The sequence below is a fragment of the Plodia interpunctella genome, chromosome 2 (assembly GCF_027563975.2).
Source record: "Plodia interpunctella isolate USDA-ARS_2022_Savannah chromosome 2, ilPloInte3.2, whole genome shotgun sequence".
In the NCBI taxonomy this organism is placed as follows: domain Eukaryota; kingdom Metazoa; phylum Arthropoda; class Insecta; order Lepidoptera; family Pyralidae; genus Plodia; species Plodia interpunctella.
This window is the reverse complement of record NC_071295.1, coordinates 5281793-5296405: the sequence shown is the minus strand read 5'-3', so window position 1 is coordinate 5296405 and position 14613 is coordinate 5281793. Positions and strand designations below refer to the sequence as shown.

Sequence of the window (14613 nt, the reverse complement as noted above, 5' to 3'; positions counted from 1 at the left end):
CCCCCAGAATTAAATCCACTAGGTACGTAGTAGTTTTATATTGCTCCGTAATTAATCTTAGGACTGTCGTTGGGAAAAGTTTTTAAGGGTTTTAAGATTGATAAATGTCAATAAATAAAATGAAAATACAATATTAGATAGATAATGTTAATCCTAACGTTAACTTAGTCTTAACTAATATTATAAACACGAAAGTAATAAGTATTTATTTGTTACTTCTTCATACTCTACTCGTATCTACTCGACAATCTTTTTGAAACTTTGCATACCTCTATTTCAGAAAACGGAGAAGGACATAGGATACAATTAGGTAATCCTGGGAAAAAATAAATTTGTTTCTATGGTGAATCTACGCAGGCGGAGCCGCGAGCAAAAGCTAGAATGTATGTTTTCCTACAGCCCCTCTCCCTCATTTTGGCGATTGACCAGACACAGAGTAAACGTAAAGAGAGCTTTTCTACAGGTACGAGACACTCTGGGTTCGAAGTCATTCAAAATATTGGTTGAATTTGTTTTCATGGATTAACCTGTACCTTCGTTTTTTGTCGTTGCTAATCTATCGCAAGATGCGTGGTGTTATTTACGCGGGACCAATCAGTATGTAAATATGTAGGGTAGGTGAACGATCGGGAGTGAGTGGGCAGGCAGTACCGCCATAGCCTTAGCGCGCCCAGCGGCTGCGCGCGCGCCTCTTGTAGTTCCTTATTTGATTCCGTGAAAGTAGTCTATGATCGCGTTTACAAATTTGCAGAGTGTAGTGTGGTGCGGAGACCGAAAATGCGGTTCATACTTATAATGATCTTGCTTATAAATTTAAATCTACAAGTTTTGCCATACAATATGAGAGTGAATAGAACCTCGCGTGGGATATGCAATGCAGCAATATTTGACAAAGTGCTAATTAAGCGTGCTACTCTCGTTTCCAAATACATTTTCACTGGTAAAGTTTCTAGCGTGAAAACTGAAAATGACACAAGTGTATATAAAGTGAATATTAGAAGAGTTCTCAAGGGAGATTTGAATGAAATAGGAGTGGTGGTTAAGTTCGGGAGAGCGAAGTCGCTCCGTTTCAGCGACGCAACCGTGCTTGTGGCAAGTTCGCGCACGATGACATGCCCACCGATGCGCGTGCGCACTTATGCAATATTTTTAACAGAAAAGAGTAGAGAGGAGACATATCTATTGCGAATGGTCGTCGCGCCGGTATTATTGACTTTGAAGAACATCGACATTATAGAAGCAGCACTCAAAGGTAAGTAAGCATTTAACGCATTACAACATCTACTGATTTCGAATAAAGTCACAACTCGCAATTGTTATTATTTAACGACTGTGATGAAAGAACGTTATAAAGTAGAAAACGACTGCTTAAAGGTGCCGTCGATAATTTACTGTTGAACACAATAGATACTATTAAATATCAACGCAATGTACATTTTATTGAACATAAAAATATATTAAGGTTCTTATATAAGTTACAGAAATTGTCGTTCGCAATAGAATGAGCCAATAAGTACATATATCGAACAAAGAAATTCAGATATATTACCTGTCTATATAAATTTTAGTTACTAAGTTCTAACATAATAATATGATTCACAATGTAATATTAATCTAAAGTCGCTTTGATATTTGACATAGCTGGAATGGCTGTTAAGATTATAGTTGTATGAATGTCTGAATATTAATATTAGCCCTATTGCCATCAAGTCAAGATCATAGACTCTGAGATTTGCGTTGGGAAATCTTAGGGTGGGTTGCACCAGTCAACTTGAACGTTAACTGTAACCTGCGTGCAGCTATCGTTTAAATAAAATGGTGATTTTCTACGCATGTTAAATGTACTGATGCAACTTATATGATTAAAGCTAGCACGTGAGCACTAGCCATTTGGCAACGACGCGAGCAGAGTCTCAGTCGTCTAGATAGACAAGTAGGTATTATAATAATGCCCAGTCGATTTCATTTTTTATTATGGTTATCACATTGCTGTCTCATATTTGCGCCATTACCTACACACACCTTCCATAAAAGTATAAAAATTCTTAGATGAAAATATGTCTTGAAGTCTAAACATGTAATTTTAAAGTAATACTTTTAAAAGTTATTTAAAAAGTGAAATTTTGAAGCTAGTTAATAAACTCGTGATTATTTCAAAGTTCATTTATAAAATATATTCTCCATAAAATTACGTGTGTGTGAGACAGTGACTCTGAAAAAGTGGGAAAATTTTATGGAGCATAAAATTGAAATCCTATTGAATATTTTATATACCTACCTATAAATTAGTTGTGTTTTCCTATTCTTTTTTTTAATACTTGTAATGACAAGGCATTGACAAGATCTTGATTACTGTACATCCTGAGAGATTACTTAAAGGGCAGCGTAAATAAACAAGAAGGCGGTAATTACTTGGCGGGCGGAGTCGAGTGACCGCAATAGCGTTGATACGCGCTTTAGGGCTGCTCAACAAAAATATGTTCTTATTTTACAAATCCCTAACTTTCATCTGAGCGCTTTCATGGTTGCATCTTTAGCCCCAAAGCGTCGAAACCAAGGCGGTTTCCTACTTTTTCTTATATATTCGCACGGTTTTCGACATTCTTAATTGTCAAACAATTTGCACATTATAATCATCATCAGCTATTTAAACGTTTGCACGCATATAATAATATATTTCTGGACTATATTCCACATACCTACTTCAAATCCTGGACCAATGTGGTCGAAGAAGTAGTAATGAAATTCTTATTTCAAAATATGAATTTCATTATCAAGACAAGTGACAACCCTATGCCAACGGTACCTATCTTGTGGCTACCAGAGCCATTTGCTTCAATATTTTGATTTGCTTAATTGCGCCTCAAAGCAAGACATCACTTACTTAAAGATGTTAGTAATTATTATTTCAGGGTATATAGAGAGAATAACTGAAACGTTAATTAAATTACACTTACTGCTATGTAATACATCTATATAATATAGAACTTATGTGGATAGGTATGGAAAAATATTATTTTTCGATCTGCCTACATTGAGACTTTGGGAGAAGACTTTCTACGTCCAGCTGTAGACTTTTGGACGCTGAAATTATGATGTTTGGAATATGTGAGTTTGATTAATTAAGGCCTGAAATAATAAAAATACTTTAGAAGAAGTAGTAATAATTGTGTAATAAGTGTAAGTCTATGTATCGTATTGTATATATTTAAATGTTTATTATGTAAGTATATATTTTAATCCCACATAGCGTTCTCTGTATGATCCAAAGGTTACTGTTAGATTTGTTTGATGTTTGCAAAACGTCAATTCACCAACTTTAAGTTCATCTATTATAAATTTTACAACTTGTATTCTTGTGCAATAAACTTTAAATAAAATTATAAATCGACAAGTAAAAGACATACATTTACTTTAAAATCTAGTTTGGGGTACTTTTTTCCTTAAAAAGATTTCCATTTTCGGGGTTTTACTAAAACAAATGAAACTACAACTAGTACCTAGGTCAGTTCATTTTTCCGAGTGCAATATAGCAAAAGTTTAGTCCTAGAATCAAGTAAAAAAGTATTGTTCCCGCCCGGGATCGAACCGGGGACCTTGTGCGTGTGAAGCACACGTGATAACCGCTACACTACGGAAACATGACCCGTAATCCTACATGTTACAAGTAAACAAAATAATCATACGCATATTACTATTTATTGTGTCATAAAATGTTATTACCGGCTGTAATCAGAGTTGTAAACTCGATTAGCATGGTGAAGTACCTAATTTTATTGTAACTAGATTACAGAGAGAAATCTGAATGAAGGATAATTTTACATGAATGCAGTAAGGCGTCAAGCCGCGTTGGCAAATTTCAGCTTTGCCGTTTAGAAATTATTCATTAGATTTACAATTTCGAGTTTAACTTTTTTGGTGTAAACGTATTACCTTTATAAGTATATATACCTTTATAAGTACTTACTACCTAGGGACATATACACCCATTCTATTATTAATTCCACGGAATTCTTACAAGTGTCACTTTTCGACATTTCCTGTTGTAGATTCATGGTCAAAAATTCAACAAATAAAACAACTTAATTCTTTTACTTGTAACCCGTGAGTCACTAAACAAGGATACCGATAAAGAAAAAAAATCCCAATTGATCATAATAGCTTTCATAATACGAAAATAAAAAATCTAATTGCTATTTCAAAATTACATTCATTTTTAAATTATAGTTTTTCTAATTGAAACATAAAATTAATTATAGGTAATTTTTTTATTTCACTCAAATATTTTCCATTCTCAGGCTGTTTCATTCAGAGATAAGGTATGTACGCGGGGCCCTTCTAAATAATATTGGCAACGTTTATGAAATGTCATATAATCGAGTGTCGGTATAATCGAGTATCACCAATAATATATTCCAATTTGTATTTTTCCATCCTTTTAAAAGTAATTTTGATGAATACTATTAAGAGCATTATTTAATGAAATCTAAACTTCATTTTTATCAGCAAAGACTTTTACAGTTGATATTGTGTTTTGTAGTTATTTGTTACGTGAAATAAATCAACCTTAATATAGATAAAAGAAAATACTGTAGCTATATTGTATGTAGGTACTAAGTAAGGCATGTTACGTCACTGTGACACAAGAATATTAAATTTTCTACTTGCATGTCTGAGAGTCCCGCTGAAGTTCCGTTTACCTGCACGCCGCACCAGATATTAATTTTATGAAAACCCGTACCATAAAATAACGTGGTAACAGAGATTACTTCGTCAAAATTAAGATCATAAGGGGATCTTTATCATGGGTCTTGCCTACCCATCAGAATGCACAGTCGACCGCTGTCCTGTTACCCTGTACGGATCTTAAGTCAAGGTAATAGTGGCGGTAAACGGATTTTTATACCGACGGTTTTCACCAATAGACACAGTTATTCATCAGGACGGTTTGAACTATGTAGTAGTTATGACAAAATCAAAACTTGTATAAACTCAAACAATTTTTAAATAGCACACATAAGTACATTTTACCTATCACCACTTCATTTGGTTAGTATGAAACTATGGAGTGGAGCGGACGAATAAGAGAAACATAAACTTTATCTCCTCTATGTTTTGTGGCTGAAGTAAGTACTTACTAAACTTCTGTTGGCAAATGGAAGAATTTATCTACTTTGAGTCGTTTGCTTCAACTTTAATCGTAATGGAATATGTATGATATTTTTCTGAAGGATAATGGTATTAACATTACACAAATATCTCGAATCTATGTGATTCGAGATATTTAATACTCTTGATGAAATAATGAACTCTCCGCGATAATCAAATAAAAATAAATCTTTTGTCCGTAGGTAATTTAAAGTTTGGTAAATGGTATGGTATTTTATTTATTCAATTAAAAAATTCGCCATATAAATTTACATAATAATTTACAAAATTACGCCAATAAAATATTTTTATCTAATAGTGCCTGATTTCTTTTTTTAAGAATGTTTATCTGAGAAAAGGTAGAAACTGAGACAAAATAATGGAAGAAAGATACTACTATGTTCAAAGGTCGCTATAAATTTTTATTATTTTATTATGAGTACTTATTGGGGACGATAAAACATTTCGTTTCAATAAATGTACGAGCGAAGCAGTGCTCGCGTTTACGACACAATCATATCTCGAAGAATACAGTTGGTTCCTTACAATGACTTATTTGCCGAGTTATAAAAACGCAGGATTTTATATTTATTTTCTTATTTCTATCTTACATTTCACACGTCGTCGAGAAGATTATAAAAACCTAAAATGTTTGCTTGGATCAAAGTATTCCGTTGACATCGGTGTCCAATTCGTACAGAACGGCTTATAGTTTTTACCTTTGGAAATGTTCTTTATTTATTGTTTCGAACTTGTATAGTTTAAAATTTGATAGGGATTTAAAAATAAATGTAATGTAATATAACACTTACTCAAAGTCTATTGACTTTACAGGAGCAGATCTCCAGGCAATAACTACTATAAAAGAAGTCAAAAACAAAACTGATGGAACACCTCGCGGCGATTTTGATGAAATCGTTTATCTGTCTAGACTTTGATGTTTGCAATGAACTTGTCTAAATTAAAGGATCAAAAACGGAGACAGATTAATCGATCGAGTATTTTTAAATTTATCCGGCAAAGTATGCGGGATTAATTTCGATAAATTGTTCGTTTAGTTGGAAGTTGGCAGGCGCAGTCGTACATCACGGGGCTGACGCGCGATTCAATTAAAACGGGTCTGACAGCGGCTGCTCAAACGCATAAAATTTCATAAAACACCGGGCTCCGCCGCTCAACGCTGTCATATCATGCCAGCGATGCGGTTGCACGCTCTTCATGTGCAATATCGAACTGTGCACTTTTTGCCACCTCCTGAATTCGTGTGGAAAAAAAAACAAGCTGTGGCAAGAGATCGAAATCAAATCAAAACTTAGGTCTACTTACGTAATTTATTTTGTTATATTACATTCACAGGAAAACACAACAGATAACAAACACATATGGATATACAATAATATATAGCTAGAAGAACGAATTTGCTACCTTAAACGTGTTTAAACAGAATTATATAGGTACATATACAACGATAGCTACAAAATATACCCACCCATTAGAATGAACCATAATACAACTAAAAGGCAATACAAAACTGATAAATAAAGTGAAAAAATAAACCTACGACTTATACGAGTACAATAAAATATAGTTATAAATGTTACTTTTAATATAATATAGATGAATGCAACATCGAACTTATTTAAATTATAATCGTATAGGTATATCAGGGCATGTTTCACAGGCAGGGTCTTTAATAATTTCATTACTTATATGATTTATACATACGATATAAAGGTTGATGTTGTGCAATTGGATTTTTTAGGTCTTCGAGAGTTACTGATTGTGTTAATATTATTTGGCTCAGGCCAACTTTGATCTCGTGAAAAATATTTTCTGATTAACTAGAAGTTCATAAATTCCTATCCAATTTCAGCCAAATGTTGAATGAAAATATCTGTTAAAACAATTATTTATGTACATATTTAATAATATAAAAAATGTAAATTATTCTTTAAAATTGTTCGTTGTATAAAAATATTCTTTAGTCTATAATAAAAATATTTGTTGTGACAACGGTATTGCACCTTGCATGCCACAGAATAAGTAAATTCTATAGATATATTAAATAGTTTGTAAATACTTGGTTAAGAGCCTGCCTTGTGCAGCAGCGCGTTGTTAAATAAAGTGACCGTGTTTGCGGGAGCGGCGGCGCCGGGGTGGATTCGATTAGCTCGATACAGCTTTCTTAGCCTGCTACTAGCCAGCTGCCTAGGCTGCCGTGGACATCAGAGCAGAGTTGTTGATCTTACTACAGTGGACACGATAAACTATGATTTTTTGCCACTTTATTATATGTATACTTACGTAAAAAATATTTTGTAATAATATTTTGAAACAAAATGTAGGTTTTGTTCTGGATACAATATTTTGTTTGTTGTGTTTTCTATATAAACTTACATACATGTATAACAATTAGGCTTATTTAAAGACCTGGGGGTTTACACCATCATCTCTTAATGCGATTCAATCCAGGACCTAAACTGATCTGCATCGCTAATTCGTACTATCGAGATGATATACGATCCATTATAGGTGGTGACCAAAACAATACGCCAATTCGATTTTATTCACTCATTTTACATACAATTTTGTAACATAATGTGCATTGAGAACGTAAACTGGATCGCTTAGCTGTCTAAATTGGTGATTCAAAAAAGTTACTATTTCAGATAGATTCCCACGATAGAAGTCCCACAGACGTGGCGCTACTCTGTCATAACGATGTGGTCTATCTGTTATTGATAGTTCCTAATTTTGCCAGGGAAACTCTTTCGTGGTACGGTTTTTATGTTCCGAACTTTGTGTTTAGATGTTAGGACCGATAAATTTTTAGTCTGCATAATATTGCATTTATTTTAATTAAAATATTTTATTTTATTGTGTTTTGTATTTACTATAGTCATGTAGTAGCAAATTAATAATATAAATTTTAATTTTAAGTAACAAAAAAGTGCGTATTGTTTGCCCAAAATGGTAAGAATTTGATATCGGAACGTAACTCTTGAAATGAGATAAAATATATCGATATCGTATAGCCTTATCTCTTTCTTACATTTGGCTACTGTCACTGGGGTTTACGATTCAGAGACAATTTTTATTTTTTTAATTGATTCACTCCTTACGATTCAAATGCGACTTTGTTAAGATTAGTTGGTGGTACCAAATAACGCGATTCTTTTTAGGTTTCTAAACTGAACTGCTCTACAAATGAATCGTTTTGTAATAGTTGATGGTAGGCCCCCAGTTTTGTTAATTGCAACAGCACATCAACCTACCCAAATTCATTAAAAATTCGACGTTAGTGCACAAGTAGGTTAACTTGATATGCAGTCGCCTGTACTTATAGCTAGCATAGGAAAAACTGGGGCATACTATAAGAAGGATGATAGAACAGTTTGGAGCTAGCGCTCACGTCGCTCACTGGCGAGATGTCGTCGTCAAAGATCTACTAAAGGCCATCCACTCACTGTGGCTAGTTGTGCAGCAGTAGTACCTAAGTTTTCGTAATATAAAGCTTTGAATAATTATATGAAAAATACAAAGCTTTGAATAATTATATGAAGTTTCTCATGTAAGTAACCTCGAAAATCTAATCAGAATTTGGTCATTTGCAATTAATATGTTGTCTTGGCGCAGAGCTTGTTGACTTTTGTCCTAAAACAACACTGAATATTTAGCGAACACTGCGAACCGAGATATCACCCTCCACGTTAATATTAGATACTTGTACTGAAAACTACTCAGACTTTAATTTGGAAACAAAAACATAACTACCTACGTAACCACATACGTAACCACCCGCTATATTATAAGTTCGTACTTATGTAGGTGGAGTAAGGTACCTCGTTCGTCTCAAATAAGTACATAATTAGTGCAGGTGAGTAAATGTTGTAGAAAAGTTATCTTTAATACAATCGAAAGCAAATGCTATCTACACAGTAGGTATCTAATATTTTCTTTTTATAATTAAGCGTAAGTGGGTAATTTCATAGTTATGATAATAAAGTTCAGTAAAGACGCGCGTTAATTTTGCACTCAAAATTTATGCTCAAATATAAGGCAGGCACGTGGAGATTTTAATTGAAGAGAGAGTAGAATGCATCTAATGTCCGGGAGTGATATATATAAAGAGGTGTTTCAGTTTTTTGATAAAGGAGCGTAATCGTCTCTCATACTTTGTGGGAATATGCGGCTGGATAGATAGGCTGAATCAACTAGGCACGCGTTCTCTTCTCATTTTCTCAGGTTCCTGGTTTCATTAGGGGCTGCATCGCCGTGAAGCAGGAATCACCATAAAAATAAACCTTAACATTTTTATTATTCGGCTGTGATTTTACAAAACTTCAACCCTTCATGGGAATGATATTTTCCTCTATCAGCTTACAAGGCTTAGTAAGTCGTAGGGCCTTAGTCGCCTCGTGGGGAAAAGTAGTGGTCTAATTTTAGGGCGGGACCACATGCCACATAAAAAAAACGCGTTGTTTTCTTTCGAATGACTTTTTAGGGTGATAGAAGTTTCGCCCAGGGCGCTTGCTTGATCATGAATTGAAACTGGCAGTGATCGGCATCAGGCCTTAGTACCGGTAGCTTCACGGCTATCACAGAGCTCATTAGTTCTGCACCGTGCAAGCTAAGCGAGTATTGCCAGCAGCATAAATTGAAAGCCGCCGTTATGACGCCATTAAACCTTTTACGATTCGCCGGCTCACATTTCCCTGCAAGCCGCGCCTGCAACTCTTTACGCGTTTTAATTTGTTGTGTTTGATAAATAATGCATTTTACTTTCTAAAATACATAATTTATAAATAATATTTCAATTCTTCGCATATAAGTACGCATGCATTTCCCTTTTCATAACTAGGAGCAAGTTTTGCTACTGCTCTATTATCTATGATAGTGCTTCTATTCTTTTTCTATGTTTTGAAATATATCGCCAGCATAGATTTTGTCCTAAAATTATTCATGTTCAATCTAAAGAATATCAAGATCAATATTTATCAGCCAAGATATTATTTATGTACTTATTAAGTCGTTAATAAATATGTTCATTGAATTATTCACATCATTAAAAAACAACATATAACGAAATTCCTTCTTCTATATTAAGTCATTACCCAATTGAAATTTTCCTTTCCCTTACTTATTTATTTGTATATTATTATTTGCTATATTTGCAATAACATTATACTTCTACCCTTTTCCTCCCACCGCAGAGTGCAATTTGCTAACCTCTGGCATAAAACTCCATTAGATATACCTCTACAATAAAACTCCATTCTATATCGATCAATCGTTACCCTTACAAATTCATAAAAGTGGTGAATTTAATGGAAAATCTTCGTTCGGGGATCAGCCCGTCCCAGACCTATTGAAACTCTACAATACACAAGATTTACGATAACCGTTTACTCCGGACACATTTTCACTATGCTTTATTGATACTTTTTATTGAGAACATTCACTTACAGGGGATATATGACTTCATTTCAAATTGGTCGAGTTTATATCTTAAACATTACTGTTTAGATTACTTCCGAAGTGCTTCTGATGACGTTGTCGATCGCTTCCAGCGAAGAGCGAGCTTTTATAAGTGATGATTGCATAATAACTTGAAAGAAAGAAAGAAAACATTTATTTGCCAAAAACATGTGTACAAATAGACAAATTGATGTCAAAATGAATAAAACCTACATGTTTTACCGAATATAGGTATGCACATATAAATAAATAAATAAAGAGGAGCATGCTATCCACTACAAATCCAAAACAAAAAAGAATTATAATGTATACTAGCCCTAAATTCTATTCGAGTCTATCATTAAAGAAATCATTTAAAGTATAATAACATTTATCAGTTAATAAAGACTTGAGGTGCTTTTTAAATAGATTTAAATTTAAGCTTTTATATTGATTTGGAATTTTGTTTATAAATTTTCGGTGCCATACATACTATGCTATTACTGAGTAAAGCAGTTTTTGATGGGTGCATGCGTAATCGATAGATATCTCGATGATTTCTCAATACAACATCAGCTAGACGAGGGAATAAGTGAGCATTGGTTTTCACAAATGTTGCTACCTCAAGTATGTAAAGTGACGGAAGTGTAAGAATTTTGTGTTCTTTAAAAAACGGCTGACAACTATCAGTGCTTTGGAGTCTAAACATTGCGCGAATACAGCGTTTTTGCATTTTAAAAGCTATATCCTTATCCGTCGAATTGCCCCAAAAAATTATTCCATATCTAAGTATTAATTCCACTAAACCATGATAAGCTGTAAGAAGCGCTTTTATGTTTAATTCATTTGAGAGTTTAAATAGTACAAACGCCGAACTACTAAGTCTTTTACTAAGACCATCTATATGGGGTTTCCAGTTTAATTTAGAATCTATAGTTAGCCCTAGAAATTTTGTTGAATCTACTTCTTTCAACACATGGCCTTGATATTGTATTTTATAATTTTCCGTATCGAGCGGTCTTTGACTAAAATGCATTATATTGGTTTTGTCAAGATTTATCTTTAAATTATTAATATCAAGCCATTCAGTTATGTTATGTTAAAGTTGCATTAATATCTAATTGATAAATATTTACATCAATACATTTTATTGTTACCGTGCTATCGTCCGCAAATAAAGTCATATTATGTTTGGTAGTGTTTGGAAGATCGTTAATATAGATTATGAAAAGAAGGGGCCCAAGCACACTACCTTGTAGAACACCATATAAAACAGAACGTTCAGTTGATAAGTAATGTTGTTCCGATTTTGTTTTAAGATTGAATTTTGAAATTTCTGTTAACTGTTTACGATTAGATAAATATGATTTTATTAAATTTAACACATTACCCCTAATTCCGTACGCATCTAGCTTGTCATGTTGAACATAGTCAAAAGCTTGTGTCATATCACAATATATAGAGCATATGGGTTTTCTGATGTTAACTTCAGTTAATAAAATTTTCAAAAAATCATAGATGGCCGATTGGATATTTATATTTTCATTACGACGAAACCCCTTTTGTTCATTACACAACATTTTTTTTATCTTCAAAATAGACGTTTAATTGGTTGGAAAAATGTTTTTCATATAGGTCGATAATATTGAATTACTTCTTTGTTAATTTTTTTAAATAAAGGTTTAATTATGGAGTTTTTAAGTCTTGAGGGAAAACACTAGCTTCTATACTAAGGTTTATTAAGTGACTAACATGATGATATATATGTTCATTTACAGCTTTGAGTATTTTGGTTGAAACACCATCATACCCAACACTATCCGTATTTTTAAGTTCTTTTATAATTTTATAATCTTCCTCTGGTAATCATGGCACCATAAACAATGTTGTCTATGGGTAATAGCAGATATGGTATTGGCTCGACTTCTTTTTTTTGGTTTGATTTTGTCAATGAAATAATTATTAAATGAATTAGCTATTTCCTCTGGATTTGTTATATAGTGATCATCAACTTTAATTCGACTTATTGTTTCTTTTGGTATGTTTAGTCTAGCTTGATTTATAATTTGCCATGTGGCTTTTGATTTGTTCTCGGACGTCATTATCTTATAAAACAATATAAAAACTTCTGCAAAACTGTGATACGCAATATTGGGATCCACCGTATTACTCGTATATATTTCCGAAAAACTTAAGCGTTTTATACAGGCTATAAATTTAATAATATTTTCGACACTGTAATCTCGCACTGTTCTACGCCAAAACTTAAATCTTACAGTTTTTTAAATAGGCAATTTAATAAGCTGAGCTGTGTGATCTGACAGACCGAAATCTAACACTTCCGTTATACAATTCTTTTTGAAATTATGAGCAAAATTATCAATACATGTCTGGCTTACTGGTCTAGTGACTTGTTTCAATGCTCATTTTAAATCATAACTATTTAATATACCTTCAAATTCATTTTTTCCTTAGTATTTTTCAGATTATCAATATTAAAGTCACCAGCAATTATTAATTGTTTTTGACTACATTTCGAGATATCGTTTAAGACTTGTTCCAACTTTTGGAAAAAATCATATATATTTTTAAAATCTGGCACCCTATATACACAAAGAATATTAAGTTTATAATCAATTAACTCAACCGCACAACACTCGAATGTACTAGGAACACAATATTTTCTAACATTTATTTCTCTCCACTTATGCTCTTTCTTCACTAAAATACACGCTCCTCCTCGTTTGGAATGATTTCTACCATAACAAGCAGCTAAAGTATAATTATGTAAGTTTAGGAAGGTCTCGTATCCAGTCTCCATGAAATGTTCAGTTATGCAAATGATGTCTACGTTTATTTTCTTATCAATGAGTTCTTGTAAAATAATGCAAAGCTCATCAGATTTATTTAATAACCCTGCAATGTTTTGATGTAAAATGTACAAAGCCTTAGTCTCGAAAAAATGAAGAATCCTCTTCTGGAGTATTATTTTCTAATTGATTATTATTGTAATCTATATCTTTAATAAGATTTTTAATATCATTAAATATTAGGCGCATTACAATTCCTATTCGTGACTATGTACATCCAGGTATAATAGGTTATTAAATGTTTCAACTCTCCAATTGAACATATTATTTATATGACTATATTTGTATGTGGGAAGATAAATAATGAAGTTGGTATGTGTCAATTGTTGCAATATATCTCGAATGTAATATATGATATTAAAATAATTTTTAGTACTTTTAAAATCTTCATCTCCGATCATAATAATACAGTAGTCATTATTATTAAAATGTGTCAATTTCGATTTGATACCTTTTAGTAATAATTTAGTGTTGCCATTTGTAGTAAGGTAATGACATATGTTATATGTTTTTAAGGTTTCTTTAGCCATTGAAAATATTTTAATCTGTTTGTTGCTGGTTAATATACATATTTTGTTTCTGTTTTCCATTTTTTTTTATTTTCATGTTACTACTTTTGGAGCTTGTTTCACATTGATTTTTTGAGGATTCTGTTATATCACTTGAAATTTTTTGTGATTCTAATTCGTCTGAAACTGTTTGAGTTTTATTTTTACGTTTTTTGTTTTTCTTTTTCGGCGTTGTTTTACGCAAAGTAACAGGACTACTAGCATTGCTATTATTGGCATCATATAAATTTTGTAACTCTTTGTTAGCACGTTTTAATTTACTATTTTCTTGATATAGCCTACATATTTCCTGTTGCGCACATTGTAATTCTGACTGAACAGTGGCCAAACGTTCCTTTAACTTTTTCATATCATCTCCTTCCTCATCTGATATACTTGGTAAGGTATTACTTGAATTATTATCTATTTCTAAGTTTGACACGAATATATCATCAGTTTGACACTCTGAGTCAGATTTCCTGCGACGAAACGAGTCTAAGAAGTTCATTTCAAATAAAATTGTTTATATATATATACAAATATACAAAATCTATTCTTATAACTATAGATAATTGATTAATATTATGAAT

The 14613-nt window shown here is 32.7% G+C and overlaps 1 protein-coding gene and 1 non-coding gene across 2 annotated transcripts in view; one reads left to right on the top strand and one right to left on the bottom strand.

The window, feature by feature from the left end:
- Window positions 1–660: 660 nt before the first annotated feature.
- Window positions 661–14613, top strand: part of LOC128675166 (agrin-like) — a 168248-nt gene continuing 154295 nt past the window's right edge. Inside the window, exon 1 of the mRNA XM_064436450.1 lies at window positions 661–1252. Coding sequence (XP_064292520.1) covers window positions 778–1252 — 475 coding nt within the window. The 5' untranslated portion in view covers window positions 661–777. The remainder of the gene's footprint in view (window positions 1253–14613) is intronic.
- On the bottom strand, window positions 3569–3641 carry TRNAV-CAC (transfer RNA valine (anticodon CAC)). The gene has a single exon. It is a non-coding gene; the product is annotated as a tRNA-Val (tRNA).